Source organism: Eucyclogobius newberryi, unplaced genomic scaffold, assembly GCF_026437365.1.
Source record: "Eucyclogobius newberryi isolate DKJ021-1_F unplaced genomic scaffold, fEucNew1.0.hap1 SCAF_18, whole genome shotgun sequence".
Classification (NCBI taxonomy): Eukaryota; Metazoa; Chordata; class Actinopteri; order Gobiiformes; family Gobiidae; genus Eucyclogobius; species Eucyclogobius newberryi.
In genome coordinates, this window is record NW_027315812.1 from 20,691,571 (window position 1) to 20,706,003 (window position 14,433).

Here is a 14,433-nt window from a genome sequence, read left to right on the forward strand (position 1 = left end):
CAGCACAGAACAAGGATGAGAGCTATGAAATGCAGGCAGAGGGCAGTGTGTGTACAAATTCAACCTGCTCCTCTGTGCTCTTCCAAATGTAGTTGTAGATTTAGGCACGTCAGCTCTGTGGATTACTGTTGCTTTTAATAGAGCTGCTTCTCCCAATAAAAGGTTAAACTTTCTACCTATAATTCCTTTATTCAAATCAATCCAAGTTGCAAGTGGAAAAACACTCTAAACAATGCTATGTTGTTCAAGCGAAATGATTAGGCTAAATCACATTTGTTTGGCTAAAGCAGCTTACAGCAAGGAACGTGTATTGAAAGCAGTGACTGGAGAGAGGCTTAAGACATACCTAGAGTCTGACAAAACTATAAACAGTTGCTAATGGCCTCATTCTGTCGTCCTTCATGGTGGCTTTCTCTTAATCAATACAAAACCTGTTACTAAATGTGGCCAATTGCTCCCGATGCCATTACCAGTATACATCACTGCTCTATGGTAACCTAAAGCCAGAAAGTCCAGCCACAAGGGGTCAGTAAAGGAACAAGTCAACCATTTTGTGTAGTTACTATTGTACAAATACACAGTAATCATAGTATTTGTTGGTTTTAGTTTTGAGCTGTTCAGTGGTCAGTGAGGTGGGGGAGGGTCCTTGTACAACGGCTATTACAGTAGTCAAGGCTAGAGGTGATTATGAATGAGGGTTTCTGCAGCGGCGTTGGAGAATGAGGTAGTCATTGGTTAGATTGTAGAGGGTCTCAGTGCTATGGTGAGTGCGGAACCCAGATTGGAAGGTTTCTTAAAGCTGAAAATGAGAGATGATGATGTTCAAGCTGAATAGAGTTCAAGGACTTTACATAGGAACAGGAGGTTTGAGATAGGATGGAAGTGGTTGGGATTGTCAAGGTTCCGGACAGGTTTTTCGGGCGTGCTGTCTGAGAGTTGTGATTAGTTTTATTAGTAATGATTTAGTCTTCATCAAGAGAAGCTGCAATAAGATGGGTTAAAAAATACTCCTTTTAGCGTAGAAAGCAGAAGACTGCTGCTACTACTACTACTACTACTACTACTACTACTACTACTACTACTACTACTACTACTAGATGGAGGGGTAATAAAAAAAATTGTAATGAATGTAAGGAAAAGGGTTTCCACATTTTCTGTTGCATAAATGTCTTAACCACAGCTTTGACTGTTCTACCACATCTCAGGCCTAGAACACATCGGATTGGGCTAATTTCCATCCGGTTTTCCGCATTCACTCACTACAAACTCTCATTCATACACCAGCATACTATTGTATAGTATAACAATAGTGTTCTATGGGTTTCCTCTGGAGCGGACATGGAGAGAACATGCAAACTCCACACAGAGGGGAATCAATCCCAGGACTTTCTTGCTGTGAAGCGAAAGCGCTAACCGTTGTGCTACTGTGTCACCTTAATGTAAGGTCTACATTTTTGTAAATTGGAGGATTTCAACAGCATTGAAGAACATTTAAAGATTATTATATGATGGAGGTCAGGGGTCTATATACCTCTATGGGAGATTCACTGTGAAAGAAATAGCCAAACTTATTATCTATAAATCTAGGACTTTATCATTATTTTCTAGAGATTAGCTCCGCAAACACGTCATATTAAGATGATGGCAAAACATTTTTCAACAATCATGCGTTTGGTGTTGAATAAACTATCTTAAGTTGAAAAAGTAATTCAACGTAATTTACGTTGACAGAAGACGTTAAACTTTCGGCCCGCTTTTTTTCATGAAGAGGCCCAGTGTTTTGTAAACCTGGTTTATTCATCATAAACCAGGTTTACAAATTTGCATTCTGATGCGTAAACAGCAAATTCCACATAGAATGTTGTGATGTGAACGCAACCTATTCACCAAGCGCAACAAATTGGGGTGCATTTGGTCCGCGGGCCATAGTCTTTACATTCATGATCTACGGTAATCTCTGCACAGAAAGCCAACCCATTTTGAAAAAGCACTCCACATATGCCGCCTAGGGTCAGTCAGGTTCAAAAAGAGCCCCAGTCTGTAACCTCATCTCAAAAGGTGTGTCTGTTTACAAAATCCATGCCATCACAACACTTACTGCGTCGGCAGGTACAAAGCAGCTCCAGTCAAGTGATCCTGGTCTGGTCAATGACAGATAAAAGCTCAGATGGGGCGTCTGAGGCCTTCTCTCAAGCAGGTGCACAGGGCAAGATGGCCGACACAGCTTGACACGCAAGAGAGAAGGGTTAAGTGCTGGCTAAAGCTTAATTGTCCTTTGATACACTTTGATATGGAGTGTGAGATGAGCAGGGACTTGTCAGACACTTTGGGGGATTTGTTTATTAATCACTAGGTTGTGTGATGTGTCTCTCATCACTCCAACAGGTATAATTAGGCTTTAAAGCCCACTAGAGGCTTGATGTGTGCGCAGTTCATTTTGTTTTATCTCCTGCGCCCTTTTGAAGTCCTAAGAACGAGTATGTTGGGAGTGTGTTGAGTTTGTATGTACAATCCATGCAAAAAAAAATCTTAACGTTTACACTTACACATTAGAGAAAAAAGGAAATTAAATCTGTGTTGTATTTTTTTCTAATGTTTATATATTTTTAATTTTAACCACTTCTGCCATTGCTGCAGAACGACTGATGTGATTGTCAATTTGCACCAACGGCCTTTCCTACAACTACCAACCACACATTTACACATAGCATTCATACATACGCACGGTGAGTAATATGTCTAATATGTCTCAATTACAAGTATTGCCAAGTTATGTATCTGAAAGTCTCTCTCGACAGCATTTATTTTTTTTAAGATTTTCTGTGCAAAAGGCTTTATTTGAAAGGACAGCTGTAGCTTGAAATGGGGAGAGAGATTGATATAGACATTCAGCAAATGGTCGAGGCCAGGAATCAAACCCACAGCACCACGGTGATAGCTACCACCCATGTGCAACGTTTTGAACCACTGCACTAACAGTGAGAACTCAACTTAAATAATAATAAAGATTAACTACCACTGCACAATGGTGGATCATATTTTATACTTAACTTGTCCTGTTCTTTCACTGATTTTATGAGTGACAGTTCAAAGGGTTGTGTATAAGGCTGCACTTGTATCTTGTCTTAGGTTCCACCAGGCAGCTGTCTGTTTTTCACACAACTATGTGGCAAGTGTTAGGGAAAATAAACAGTATGCGCTGACTCTGTGTCAGCACTATTGACCCCATCCAAAGGTCAAGCGAACTGGCATAAATGTTTGAATTTCAGGAGTCCCTTCACACTTTATGTCTCTAATAAATTGTGGTGTCAGAAGCGACTTGCTGAGTGGGACATCATGTAAGAATGTAAACACAGCGCGCTCCGCTTCACCAGCCTTGATCTAATGTTACAGCCCTTGCCAGCTGGAAAGATCTTACCATTAACCTCAAAAGAAAGTGGTACAAACTAGGGAGCAATAGTACAAGTTCAATATACTAATAAACATTTTTTTTGTTTAGTTTGATTGGCTGTGCATGTTCCATGAATGAGCCCTGATTTCTTATGGCTTTTACTTTGGTGAAGTTGCAATTAGAGGCCCTGGACTTTATATATAATTAAATTTATAAGATGAGTAGCGGGACATGTTTATTAGATTTGAACTATTTTGAGCTTAGATAGAGGGCAAATGTGGGGGATGGGCTCATGGCAGAGCAGTGGGAGGGTTTCTGTTTGTATGTGTCTAGGTATGTACGTTAGTCCAGTTTATTGAAGGTGTGCCTCACTGGTTTTTGTTTTTTATTCCGTTCTGTTTTTGTTAGATTTTTAAATATATATATAAATTAAAGAATGAAGACATATTTTAATTATTTATAAAATGTTTATGCTGAGTTTTTACATGTATATTTTAGGCATCTAAAACTTGTTAGTAAAATACTAATAATTTAGTATAGAGCATATAGACTATAGAATGTATGCAAATAAGAATTTTGATAACCTTGTAGTGTCCGTATATTCACAGGGATCATATGCCGTGATAGAGCATGCCTCACTACACAGACGGTTACATCAGGACTGAGATAAAGTATTTTCCAATATTGAACTTTCCTTCTGTTTATAGCATCTCTTTCAAAGTTGAGTGCAGTGCATAATAGGAAAAGCAATCAAACTATGACAGTCAAACATGCAGACAACAGTGTTCCTCGCTGCAGGCATTTAATGGAAATATTCTGGAAAGTAAATAAGCAAAAAGGAAAACCTAACATTAGAAACAACTTATTGCAGAATCTCTTTCATTGAGTGCCATTAAAGGTGTAAACACTTATCAGGAAGCAACGCCTTCAATAAGACAGAGGCTGGAAACACAAACATGTGGTTGCAGCTTTGGCACATGCAAATAACCACTTTGTTTTTAATCAGAGACTAAAATTACAACAAGGAAGCCACTAAGTGGAGCCACTTTGGCAGAACTTCAGGTGGATTTGAGAAGAAAATGGCAATGCTCTACAACTAAGAGATGAAGCACTATCCATCTATGTCATCCAGAAGAGATAAGGAGATTTTCTGTTGTTTTGTTGGAATTGTAGATAACGGATACAAATAAAGCCAATTGGGATCGTAGAAAAAGATTCAGTTGTAGTAATTTTTTCATCCAAAACTCATCCTCAATCCCAGTCCCAAAAGGGAAATAATCTCTTTAAAACATAAGATATTGAATAAATAAGAATGAACCTGACAATGATGGTCAAAAATAACTCGCCACAACTTGCCACTGTATCTTTCTGACCATTGCGGAACAGAAACACAGGAGTGACTGCTTAAGAAATGATTTTAGTTAGAACGTATTAGTTCTTGTCAAACTTTTTTTTAGCTTTTCTCTTCTAAGAAATAAAAATGATTATGAATAAATGTTCACTTGCTGTATATTTTGTATTACATACCCAGTGATAGGTTGAGCATAAACAAATTAGACTTACAATAGACTGTACACTATATTCCATATATGTTTCTTGTGTTGGTCATTTCCAATGGCACAGTTATAGAGAAAACTGCACACATGCTGAGGTAACCAGATTACTTTGTCTGATGTTGTGGTAAATATGGCCTTTGCCGCCTTGTTCGTTCCCTTTGTCACCTCAATGGACTCGTATGAAGTATAGGTGAGGATGTAGGTTAGAGGGAGGAGACTGGGGTCCTGTGCAGACACGGAAAGTCCCCAATTATGTGGTAATTCTAGAGAGTGCTTGTGATATTTATTCTTATTGAGAACTTGAAGAACTTGGCATTTATGAGACTCACCACAAACACATTCCCCACAGCAGAGGCAAACTTCAGGCTCTTTGCAAGGCGTTCAATCAGATTAAATATTTGCTGGTACTGATTTATAGCTGAGTTTTGAAGGAAGTCTTAATCCCTGTTCATTTAATTCAGGTGCTCCAGTAAAAAAATAAAAAAAATAATTACTTTTAGTATGCCCCTTCGTTTGGTACCCTGATAAATGTGTTTGTAAATCACTGTCATCTGAAATGTATAACACAGTGAAGAAAATCTGAAAATGTTCCAGTCCAATACACATAAAGTGCAAACGTAAGTAAATGTGGCAAATGCAAGTAAATGTGAGTGGCTATCTTCTGATTTGACACTACTCTGTGTGCATTGTATTTACCCAGCGTGAAGTCGTGGAGGCTAAAGGGGCTACACACCATTGCGGTAGCTTTTAGGCACAGCAGGTGCAGGGGGTTTCTGTGCTCATGCCTACACAAGATGCAATTTATGGCCATTATGGGGGTCTATTTCTAGACATAGTGATGGATTTTGCTCAATTATTGTCCATTATGGAGAAGGATGGCCACTTGAGCCAGGCCAGGCATTGCTGGTAATGCAGTGACATTATATCAAAATTATTGCTACATGATTAGCTTAGTAACAAACCTAACATAAAAATCTCTACTTATTAAATATCCTTGACATTTCTCAAATTTGACAATGTAATCTTCTCTGTGTCTTAATTTTTCATAGATTTTCTTTGTCTTGTACCATATTGGTCTTTTGCCAATGTGTCAATAACCTATGTTATCAATAAATATTCAACTATTATCTTAGCATTAATTCTTAAAATGCCTCACATACTTTATGAGACATAATGCATTGCCAATTACCAAACAATTACAAGAAATTATAATATAATTGGCAATGTTGCTGACCTGACAGAAAACTGTCGGCCACGACTTCTCTAAATGTTGAGTCAGGACAGGGAAACAGGTGCGTGTAGTCCCAGACAGGGGACGCTGCAGTGACGAAGCCTCCAGCGCGCCTGGCATCAGTACAAGGCTGAGGTAATTGAGATGAGCCGAGTCGCTGCCAGCAGGGCCACTGTGGGCATTTGAATGCCACCGAAGCCCACTACCATCGTTAATCAAAATGCCCGATCAATAACTTCTCAAGTGCTAATAAGCACAGGCACATTTTGTGATATGTGAGGCCCTCCATCATTTCAACTACTATAAGATTTATTGGAAATCCATTGTTAGGTCCAAAGTATGAGGTAATGTAGCACTTAGTAAATGAAGTAAAACCAAAAGCCTAGGGTGATTTGTATTTCATTTACAAAAGACATGTCTAATCATTAGGAGCTCCATCTCTTTGATACAACCAAACAGTGATAGTGATGTGTGTGTACCGTTAGAGCTTACTTACTCAGCAATGACGCAGGAGATAGCAGTAAGACCTGCCCTGCTCCTCCCTTGGCCCTTCCTCCCACAGCCATGGGGGACTCCTATCCACAATGCAGTCATTAAAGTCATGTTATGGAAGCATTATGAGTCAGGTCATGCAATAATTAGATTTGTGTCTCCTTCTGCTGTCTCCTATCAAAGTGATTAGTCATGTCAGCAGCTGACATAATTAACCATTATGGGCCGCCCTTTCTCATCCATATCTCACAGCAATTACTCATTTGACAACAATGTAAAGCATCCTTGTGATGATTTATGGTCACCCAGCTGTTTATGACCATGACATAACTCGTTATGTCTCAATGCTTTCAAAAATGTATTATTATTATGGCCAGTTTGTTGCTGCAGGAAAAAATGTGAGATGTTGTCAATTCATTATTAATTCCCTGGCAATTAATGTTGTTAGATAACCTCTACAAAGAAAATGTGAAGTCATCCTATCAGGTTGAGCTGTCTACTCAGACATACCATAGATAAGGTAAAGAAGTCCGGGGGGAAGAAAGTTAAATAAAAACCTCTTAAAAATGGTATTTAGAAAGAAAAAGACAAACAGTGCCCATGATGAAAATTAAAGCATACTCTGAAACCTCTGTGATGACAGTTGGAAGAATGAGGGCTTTATGGGGGGACTTGAGCCCCATCTTTGCCATATCTTTTAAGCGTGATTATTTACTTATAAAAACAAACCAAAGCCCAGAGTCTGACACTGTGGACATGCAGCCTTTGATAGAGCGCTGAGACTGAATTCTTAACTAATAAATTGTTCCACGCTTTTGTCTAGGGTATTACCTGCAGTGGTCTGCGTTTTTCTTGTCCTAATCTCAAGAATGTGGCAACCTCTTGAGAAGCTCAGGGGTTTCCTCCTCGGAGAGCTGGGTCTTCACTTTGTTTTCTTAGACAAGTCTCAGGATTGACAGGCTTCACCGTTAGCCTGCGTCGTGACCATCCGTTTTCACCAATTCCCCCTGAACACATCAAAGTCAATCAAAGGTGCAAAGCATTTTAAAAGTTCCACACCCGTTCACTCTGTGTGAGAAATAAACTTACGGGTTTAGGAAAGCGACTAGTTTGGAGCATGTTTGTGTGTATGCTTTTCCATGTGCGGCTGACCTGGGAGGGATCCTTGAGCTCACGGTGCAGGTATGAGCAGATTAGCTTTGTTCAGTGCCCCCCTGACGACAGCTTGGTGACTCACCGAGACATACAGATCTTCTTTGGTCGTGTTCCAACCGCTCACTCTCAAGTGTCTGGTAATAAAATAATCATTAGTGATAATAGTAAGACTCACACAGTTATGGTTAAGGTATGACATAATAGAAATACAGGTGGATAAAGAACATCAAGTTAGGCTACATTTTACACCAGCTATTCCATTTACTGGGTGCAACTTAATCATATTAGATAATTTAGTATTTATCATTATCAGTACCTTAGGCCTACTTAAGTTGTCTGAGTTTATCTTGCTGGTAGATATTTTGATTATTTAACATATACACTTACTACAGAGGCTATACATAAAACATTAAGTTCATAGTTACCTTTTATATCTTATTGGTTATATTCATCTTGAGGTGAATAAGCCCAGAAAAATGGTGACACATGGCTACAAGCTAACACTTCACTTCAAGCAAATAATGTGAGTGAAAAGATGTTTGTTAGCTGGGAGCTAACAAAAGCTAGCATTTCGCGTGGTATAAGATTCAAAATAGTACTTTATTATAATTATATGTATACTTATATACTTACTTTTCGTACAAACTCCTACAGACATAGGAATAAAAGTTAGCAACTCTTATTTTGTTTGTGCTTTTACCATTGACCAATCAGGTGCCAGGCCAAAGATAGGATGGGCGGGTACTGTTGCTAAGTGACCGCACGAACACAGATGGCAACGCGAAAGGTTTGTGTCTTTGTTTACTTTACTTGTTTAATTGATAAAGGACAATCATTCATTATTACACCACTCTGTTATATCGTGTGTATGTAACCATTGTTTACTTCCGGTTTCATGTCTTTGGGGAGCTCAACCCAATCTCGTCATGATACTAGCCAACGCTTTATGCTTGCTATAAACCGTGTTGTGTTTTTTGTTGTTAAATCTATTTCACCAAACAGCACCCGTGTATTTTACAGGAGGTTGTGCCTATGACCAACAGGCTGGCACTAACTTCAGCTGCTCTTCAGGACCACATCACCAAAAAGTTGCTATTGCCAAGCTTTTCCTTGTCTGGCTCTGGCCTTCAGTGGAAATGCAGAAGAAAATCATCCACAAAGATAAAGAACTATCAAAGTGTTGATGACGAGGACTTGGGCAAAGAGAGAGAGTATGTAATTGATGATACTCAGGCTCCATTGACATTAGGTAAGCCACTGTGTTAGATACATGTTTGTTGTATTATTATTTAACACAATACTATGTTTCAGCTGAGAGAATGGGTTTAGTGGTTGGCCCAGTTGAAAAGCTGACTGAGGAGCAGTGGTCACTTGTCAAAGTTCGATCTGCCCAACAGGGAGAATCTGCTCACCCATGTGCAATATGTAAGGAAGAGTTCCATCTAAAGCCACAGGTACAGTGTGAACCCTGCCACCAATAGTAAAGGTTTGTGTTTAATCAACAAATGAAAAGAATAGTCTAGTTTCTTTCATGTTCTCAGTGTTCTCTGACCGTCAAGGAGGCAGCGCTCGTTTCCATTTGAGACATATACACACAAAGCCCCCGTGGCGGCCCCCTGTAGTTCCTGTACGTTCTAATCTGTGTAGACAACTGTACAAATTTACCCATACTGCCTTGGTACTGAACTGTGACATGACGATGTAGCAATCAGTGGGTTATAGTGAGGGTCATTCAGTCTTTCACACCTTTCCAATCCCCCTTTTAAGATGCCAATCTCCTTAAGAATGCTGCCACAGAATAGGCAAGTCTTTCAAAGCACAGTTACCATAGATGCACGTGTAAATATTAGTTTGGCTCAGAGAAATTGAAGCCTGTTTTCACCAAAGTAAAGTCACAACAAAAAAACTCTTTGCTAATTTCATAATTACATCTACACAATTACATCTACGTAATATTTTAGTTGGCTGCAATTTCTTCATTGTGCCTTGTGCATTGCTTCAGTACTGTAATTGAGATATACTTTTCATTGTTATTTAAATGATAATTATTTAAAAGGCCAATAGTTAAATTACTATTACTTTGCTGTTTCTAGTCATAACCTTACCATAACATTGTGCATTGAAGCTTATTACAAGAAGTGAAATTTCCCTCTGTTTAATGGCTAGTCCAGCTTTTAGAAATGTACACTGCAGGGTGCCCTTTCACCGGTGATGGAGTGTGTTGGTCAGGCCAAAAACAATGGGAAATCAATATCCCCGTCTCCCCCGGAGATTTGAGTAAACTGGTTTGTGTGCCAAGCTCCGTAGCTGCTGCTGTCTCTTTTCAAACGATAAAAGCATCACTCTGAAAGGTAGAGAAGGCTATAGTCTAGGTCCCAAGCAGCTTAATGGGGGTCCTGTTCACTCTATCCTTTTGGCAAATATCAAATACATTTGGAGACATACATGTAAAACTTAAACGTACAGTATGTGTATTTAAAGCAGCTACCCTCAGCAAAAGTGCATGTATTTGGCTTGTTAACTATGTTTTGCACACATTAATAATTACCCCTGTGTCTTTAGGTTTTGCTGTCTTGCTCACACGTTTTCCACAGAGCTTGTGTCAAAGCTTTTGAAAAGTTTTCAAGTCAAAAGTGTTGCCCAGTGTGCAGAAGACGGCAATATGAGACACGCAGGATCCATGATGCGGCAAATCTTTTTCGACACAAATGTGCCACCAGGTGCAAACCGTATAGACAAATATGCACCTTTCAAAGAAACCAGAAACAGTCTAAAACAGCATCTATATGTTGCTGTATTATGCATTCAAAATGTAAGTATGAAGTATATTTAGATGAACCATTTTGTGTTTAGGATTCAAGCATGGTGGCGAGGATATGTGATTCGAAAATTGTACACAAAGAAGAAAACCAGATGTCCAAAAGAGAAACTTCTGCGGCAGAAATTTTTTGAAGAAAAGGTTAGATTACAGACAATCTAATTAACTTGCCCTTCAGATTGTTTTTTAGATATTGATTCTGGTCCCCACTGGTAACTCAAATCTGCCCTGTTACACACCTCCTTTACCTGTTGTCCAAGAGTCCTTTGATGCTTTGTGAATCACTCCTCGTTCACTCTGGACTGAGGCTCATTCTTTGGACAGTCTGAGCATTCCAGGATCCACACAACATTTTAATTAACAAACATGACAAACGTGTGTGTTAGTGTTGTTGACATGGATCATTTTAATCTCACATATATATCTATATATATATATATATCAAATTATGCGCAGGTCAAAGAGTGTCCTCTGTTGTGTTGACTTCACCTGTTGATCCTGAGAAAAGGGGAACATTGCCATCTAGTGAAGCACTTCCATTTGAGTGATTACAACACATTTAACAAGATTATTTTGTAATTCCTCTCAACAGTATGTTTTAATTGACCTGAGATAATCCCTACACATTACATTGGTTATGTCAGTCTAGTATTGCAGATTTAGACAGATGCTGCTGTTTTAAAGGGTTGTCCTGGTGTGTGTGTTCTACTGACAGACCCTTGTACATAAACATGCACTTCCACAATTGAAGTGTAAGAAACCTGCCCATGCTTTCCCTTCATAAGGAGTGAATCAGTACTCGTGGGTGGTCAGGAGATTGTCTCATATCTTTTGTCACAAAGAACATGATTTTCAAGAGCTGTGAGCTGTGCAGCCCGGTGCTGACAGAATTGATTGACTTGATTTTTCAAAGGGAAGAATTATTTGCTTAGCTGGCTGTAATACAAACAGGCAGGTTAGTGCTAGGATGGAACTTGTGTAAAATAGTGGACATAGTTGCAGGGGCATCTCTTGCTTCACTGTGACACAGCTGCTTCCAAACTGAGATCTGTTGGAGCTTATTCGCTACAGTGGTTGAAGTTGTAGGACTGTAGCATTGCAGTTATTCTCACCTCCTCACCATTCTTTGTGTTTTTTTCATATTCACACTCAATGTGGAGTACGGCAAAGTTCACCAGAAGCTGTGGTGTTTACCTTGAAAGTCAAAGAGTCAGTCGGCCCCATAAAACCCTCTATCCAAATGGTTAACAGTTGTTTAATTAGTGATAAAAGCCTAGCCGTAAAGCCATTTTGATGTCATTGTGACTTAGAGAAAGACTTTATTCGTGCATCAGACAGAGAACTCAATCTGTACTGTACTGCAGTGCTCCTGAAGCAGAGGCCATCTTCACACAAACCAACAAAAACAAAAGTGTTATTATAATATTGCAACATGGATGTATTTTTGGTACTAGTAGCTATATTTAGTATAAATACTCTATTCATTGACTATTGAATAGTTTTTGATTGATAAACATTCATTTTCATTGGCAGGCGTAGATTGTTGCCTAGCAACAGGTGCGGTAAATGGAGGAAGACAGACAACTTGGGCGGATAGTTTGAGAATGAAAGTGGGGACTGATGATCAAAACAAGAACTTAATGTTCTTGTTTTTGTTTGACAGGAAATCGATAATTCATGATTTTTATAGTATCTTTTGTTTATTCAATATTCTTTCACTTGATATTTATGTTTTCTATGATTAAGTTGATCAAATGAACTAGTTATCATCAGTTCCCCGTTTCAGTGTAAAATACTTGCATTGATCTTTGAAATGGCTGCAGCCATTACCATTCTCCAGTCTGTACTCACACTGAAGCCTTCTGTGGAACAGCACTCCATTGTGACTCTGAATGAAACATGTCTCCTTTGTGCTGCTGAAATGTTTTTCTAATTAGTTGCAGGAGTTGAATGACAGCTTTGTCCAATACTGTCACACCGACACGGAGGCTTTTTTGAGTGATATTGACCACTCCCTGTCATCAAGCAGACAAGTGTTTGAGGAGCTGGAGAGAAGGCACATGTCTGAGCCTCAGGAGGACCACTGGAACAAAATACAGAGCCAGGTCAGGAGACAAATCCCATCATATTGTTTCTATAATACCTTGATATTTCTATGTAATGCAATAGCAAAAGACAGGTGATTACAAAATTGTTAAAAACCAATTCAGCAATCAAGTCCCATCTCTGATCTTACAACGTTATTTGACAAAATGTCAGTCCCAGTGCTTTTGGACTGTACAGCTCTTTATAGGTATCACTAAAACCAATCTCATTTTCCATATTTGTTTGTTTGGGTAAATGCTTGGCTAAATTATATTATTATTATTATGCATGGCACCTTCTTCTCCATCTTCAAAACTCACTTTTCAGACTGAAATTTAATATTACTCCACCCGCGGATTATTGTAATATACAAAAAAATGAAAATAATTGCATGCATTTATTTTCCTGTTTTTAAACTTTTTAAGGTTACCTTGAGAGTCTTGAAATGCACCAACAAATAACATACATTATTATAATACATTTTATTGCTATGTCTGACACCGTGCCAGCGAGTCTACACAGTGAAAAGGGCCTGACCTGAGCAGGGTTTCTTACAAATGTATTGAAATGAATCACATCTAATTAGGTTACATTTGCATAATTTCTCTGTGTGGCTGTCATTGCTGAGAGCTCAGCAGGTTAAAGTAATGAATATTTGAACTTGGTAAAACATTTCAATTTGTGACAGGTCATCCAGAGAGGGGTGTGGGACTGCCCCATCTGTTTAACTGCACTGCACACTCCCAGCCTGACGGAGAGCGACGCAGCCAGGTATCCTCCACACCGACACTGTGTGCTCTTGTCCTGTTCCCACGTTTTTCACCAGCTTTGCCTCGAGTCCTTTGAGACATTCACAGCAGACAGCAAGCCCTCCTGTCCACTCTGCAGGTCTGTCTACCACAAGAAGCTACTCTAATGAGGTCATGTTTGTGTTACTAATGCTACTACCGTAATCATGCACAATGTCATTTATTAAATAACATTACGATTATGGTTGCAAGATTTCTTTATTTGAAAACAACACGGACTGTAAAAAGATGACCGGTACATACAATTTATATACATAAAAAGTACATTCAGATTTTTTTTTGGACCAAGGCTTACATTAATAATGTCAAGAGAAAGCTGCTTTTTGACAGTTAATGCAAGTTTAAGGATTGAAAATGACCTGTTAAACATGTTACCTTAACATGAATGCTACAGGGCTTTAATAATTTAGTTATGACTATTCACATTTAGGGGGGTGAAATGTTTCTCATTAGAAATATAAAGAATTCACATATTTTTTGTAACATATCATATAGCAATATTGACTTTTTCATAGGGCCAAAGATAAATCTTTTATAATTAAAAAAAATATATTGAGCAAGTGCCACACAGGAGGTCCAGTTTGCAAGTATCATTCCAGTAAGTATGCTTCCAGTGGAAGAAAGTGTTTAACTATTACTCTTTTACTCTATTACCATCACAGAGATGCACTGAAACTAAAACTAGTATCCAAAAACTGACATGAGACTAATTGGAACAAGAAAAAAATGAAATGTCTGAACAGATTGAATATTTGGATCTGATAGGGATTAGTTAAGGCGATCAATGTATAATTAGTGCTCACTGGCCACTGCCACGGGTCATCTTTTGGGTTTATTGCAAACTCCAGTCCCTACCCAGGTAGCGATGGTATTAGCCCATCCCAAATATTGAAATT

General features: G+C 38.8%; 1 protein-coding gene and 1 long non-coding RNA gene across 2 annotated transcripts; one reads left to right on the top strand and one right to left on the bottom strand.

Annotated features, from left to right (window-relative positions):
- Positions 1 to 6,673: 6,673 nt before the first annotated feature.
- LOC140365002 (uncharacterized) lies at positions 6,674 to 7,955 on the bottom strand. Its single transcript, XR_011927753.1, has 3 exons — positions 7,823 to 7,955; positions 7,502 to 7,738; positions 6,674 to 6,753 (listed from the first exon to the last, which is right to left on the bottom strand). It is a non-coding gene; the product is annotated as an uncharacterized lncRNA (long non-coding RNA).
- A 597-nt stretch (positions 7,956 to 8,552) lies between these two features.
- On the top strand, positions 8,553 to 13,683 carry rnf32 (ring finger protein 32). The gene is made up of 7 exons (XM_072451366.1): positions 8,553 to 8,612; positions 8,846 to 9,074; positions 9,137 to 9,279; positions 10,388 to 10,545; positions 10,679 to 10,784; positions 12,581 to 12,748; positions 13,417 to 13,683. The coding sequence occupies exons 1-7, from the start codon at positions 8,598 to 8,600 to the stop codon at positions 13,642 to 13,644; spliced, it is 1,047 nt and encodes a 348-aa protein (XP_072307467.1). The 5' UTR covers positions 8,553 to 8,597; the 3' UTR covers positions 13,645 to 13,683.
- Positions 13,684 to 14,433: the final 750 nt, after the last annotated feature.

Excerpts from the sequence above, each read along its gene's own strand:
- rnf32 (XM_072451366.1), top strand. Across the intron at positions 9,280-10,387 it reads AGTTCCATCTAAAGCCACAG|GTTTTGCTGTCTTGCTCACA; the intron begins GTACAGTGTGAA and ends CTGTGTCTTTAG. Across the intron at positions 12,749-13,416 it reads GGAACAAAATACAGAGCCAG|GTCATCCAGAGAGGGGTGTG; the intron begins GTCAGGAGACAA and ends AATTTGTGACAG.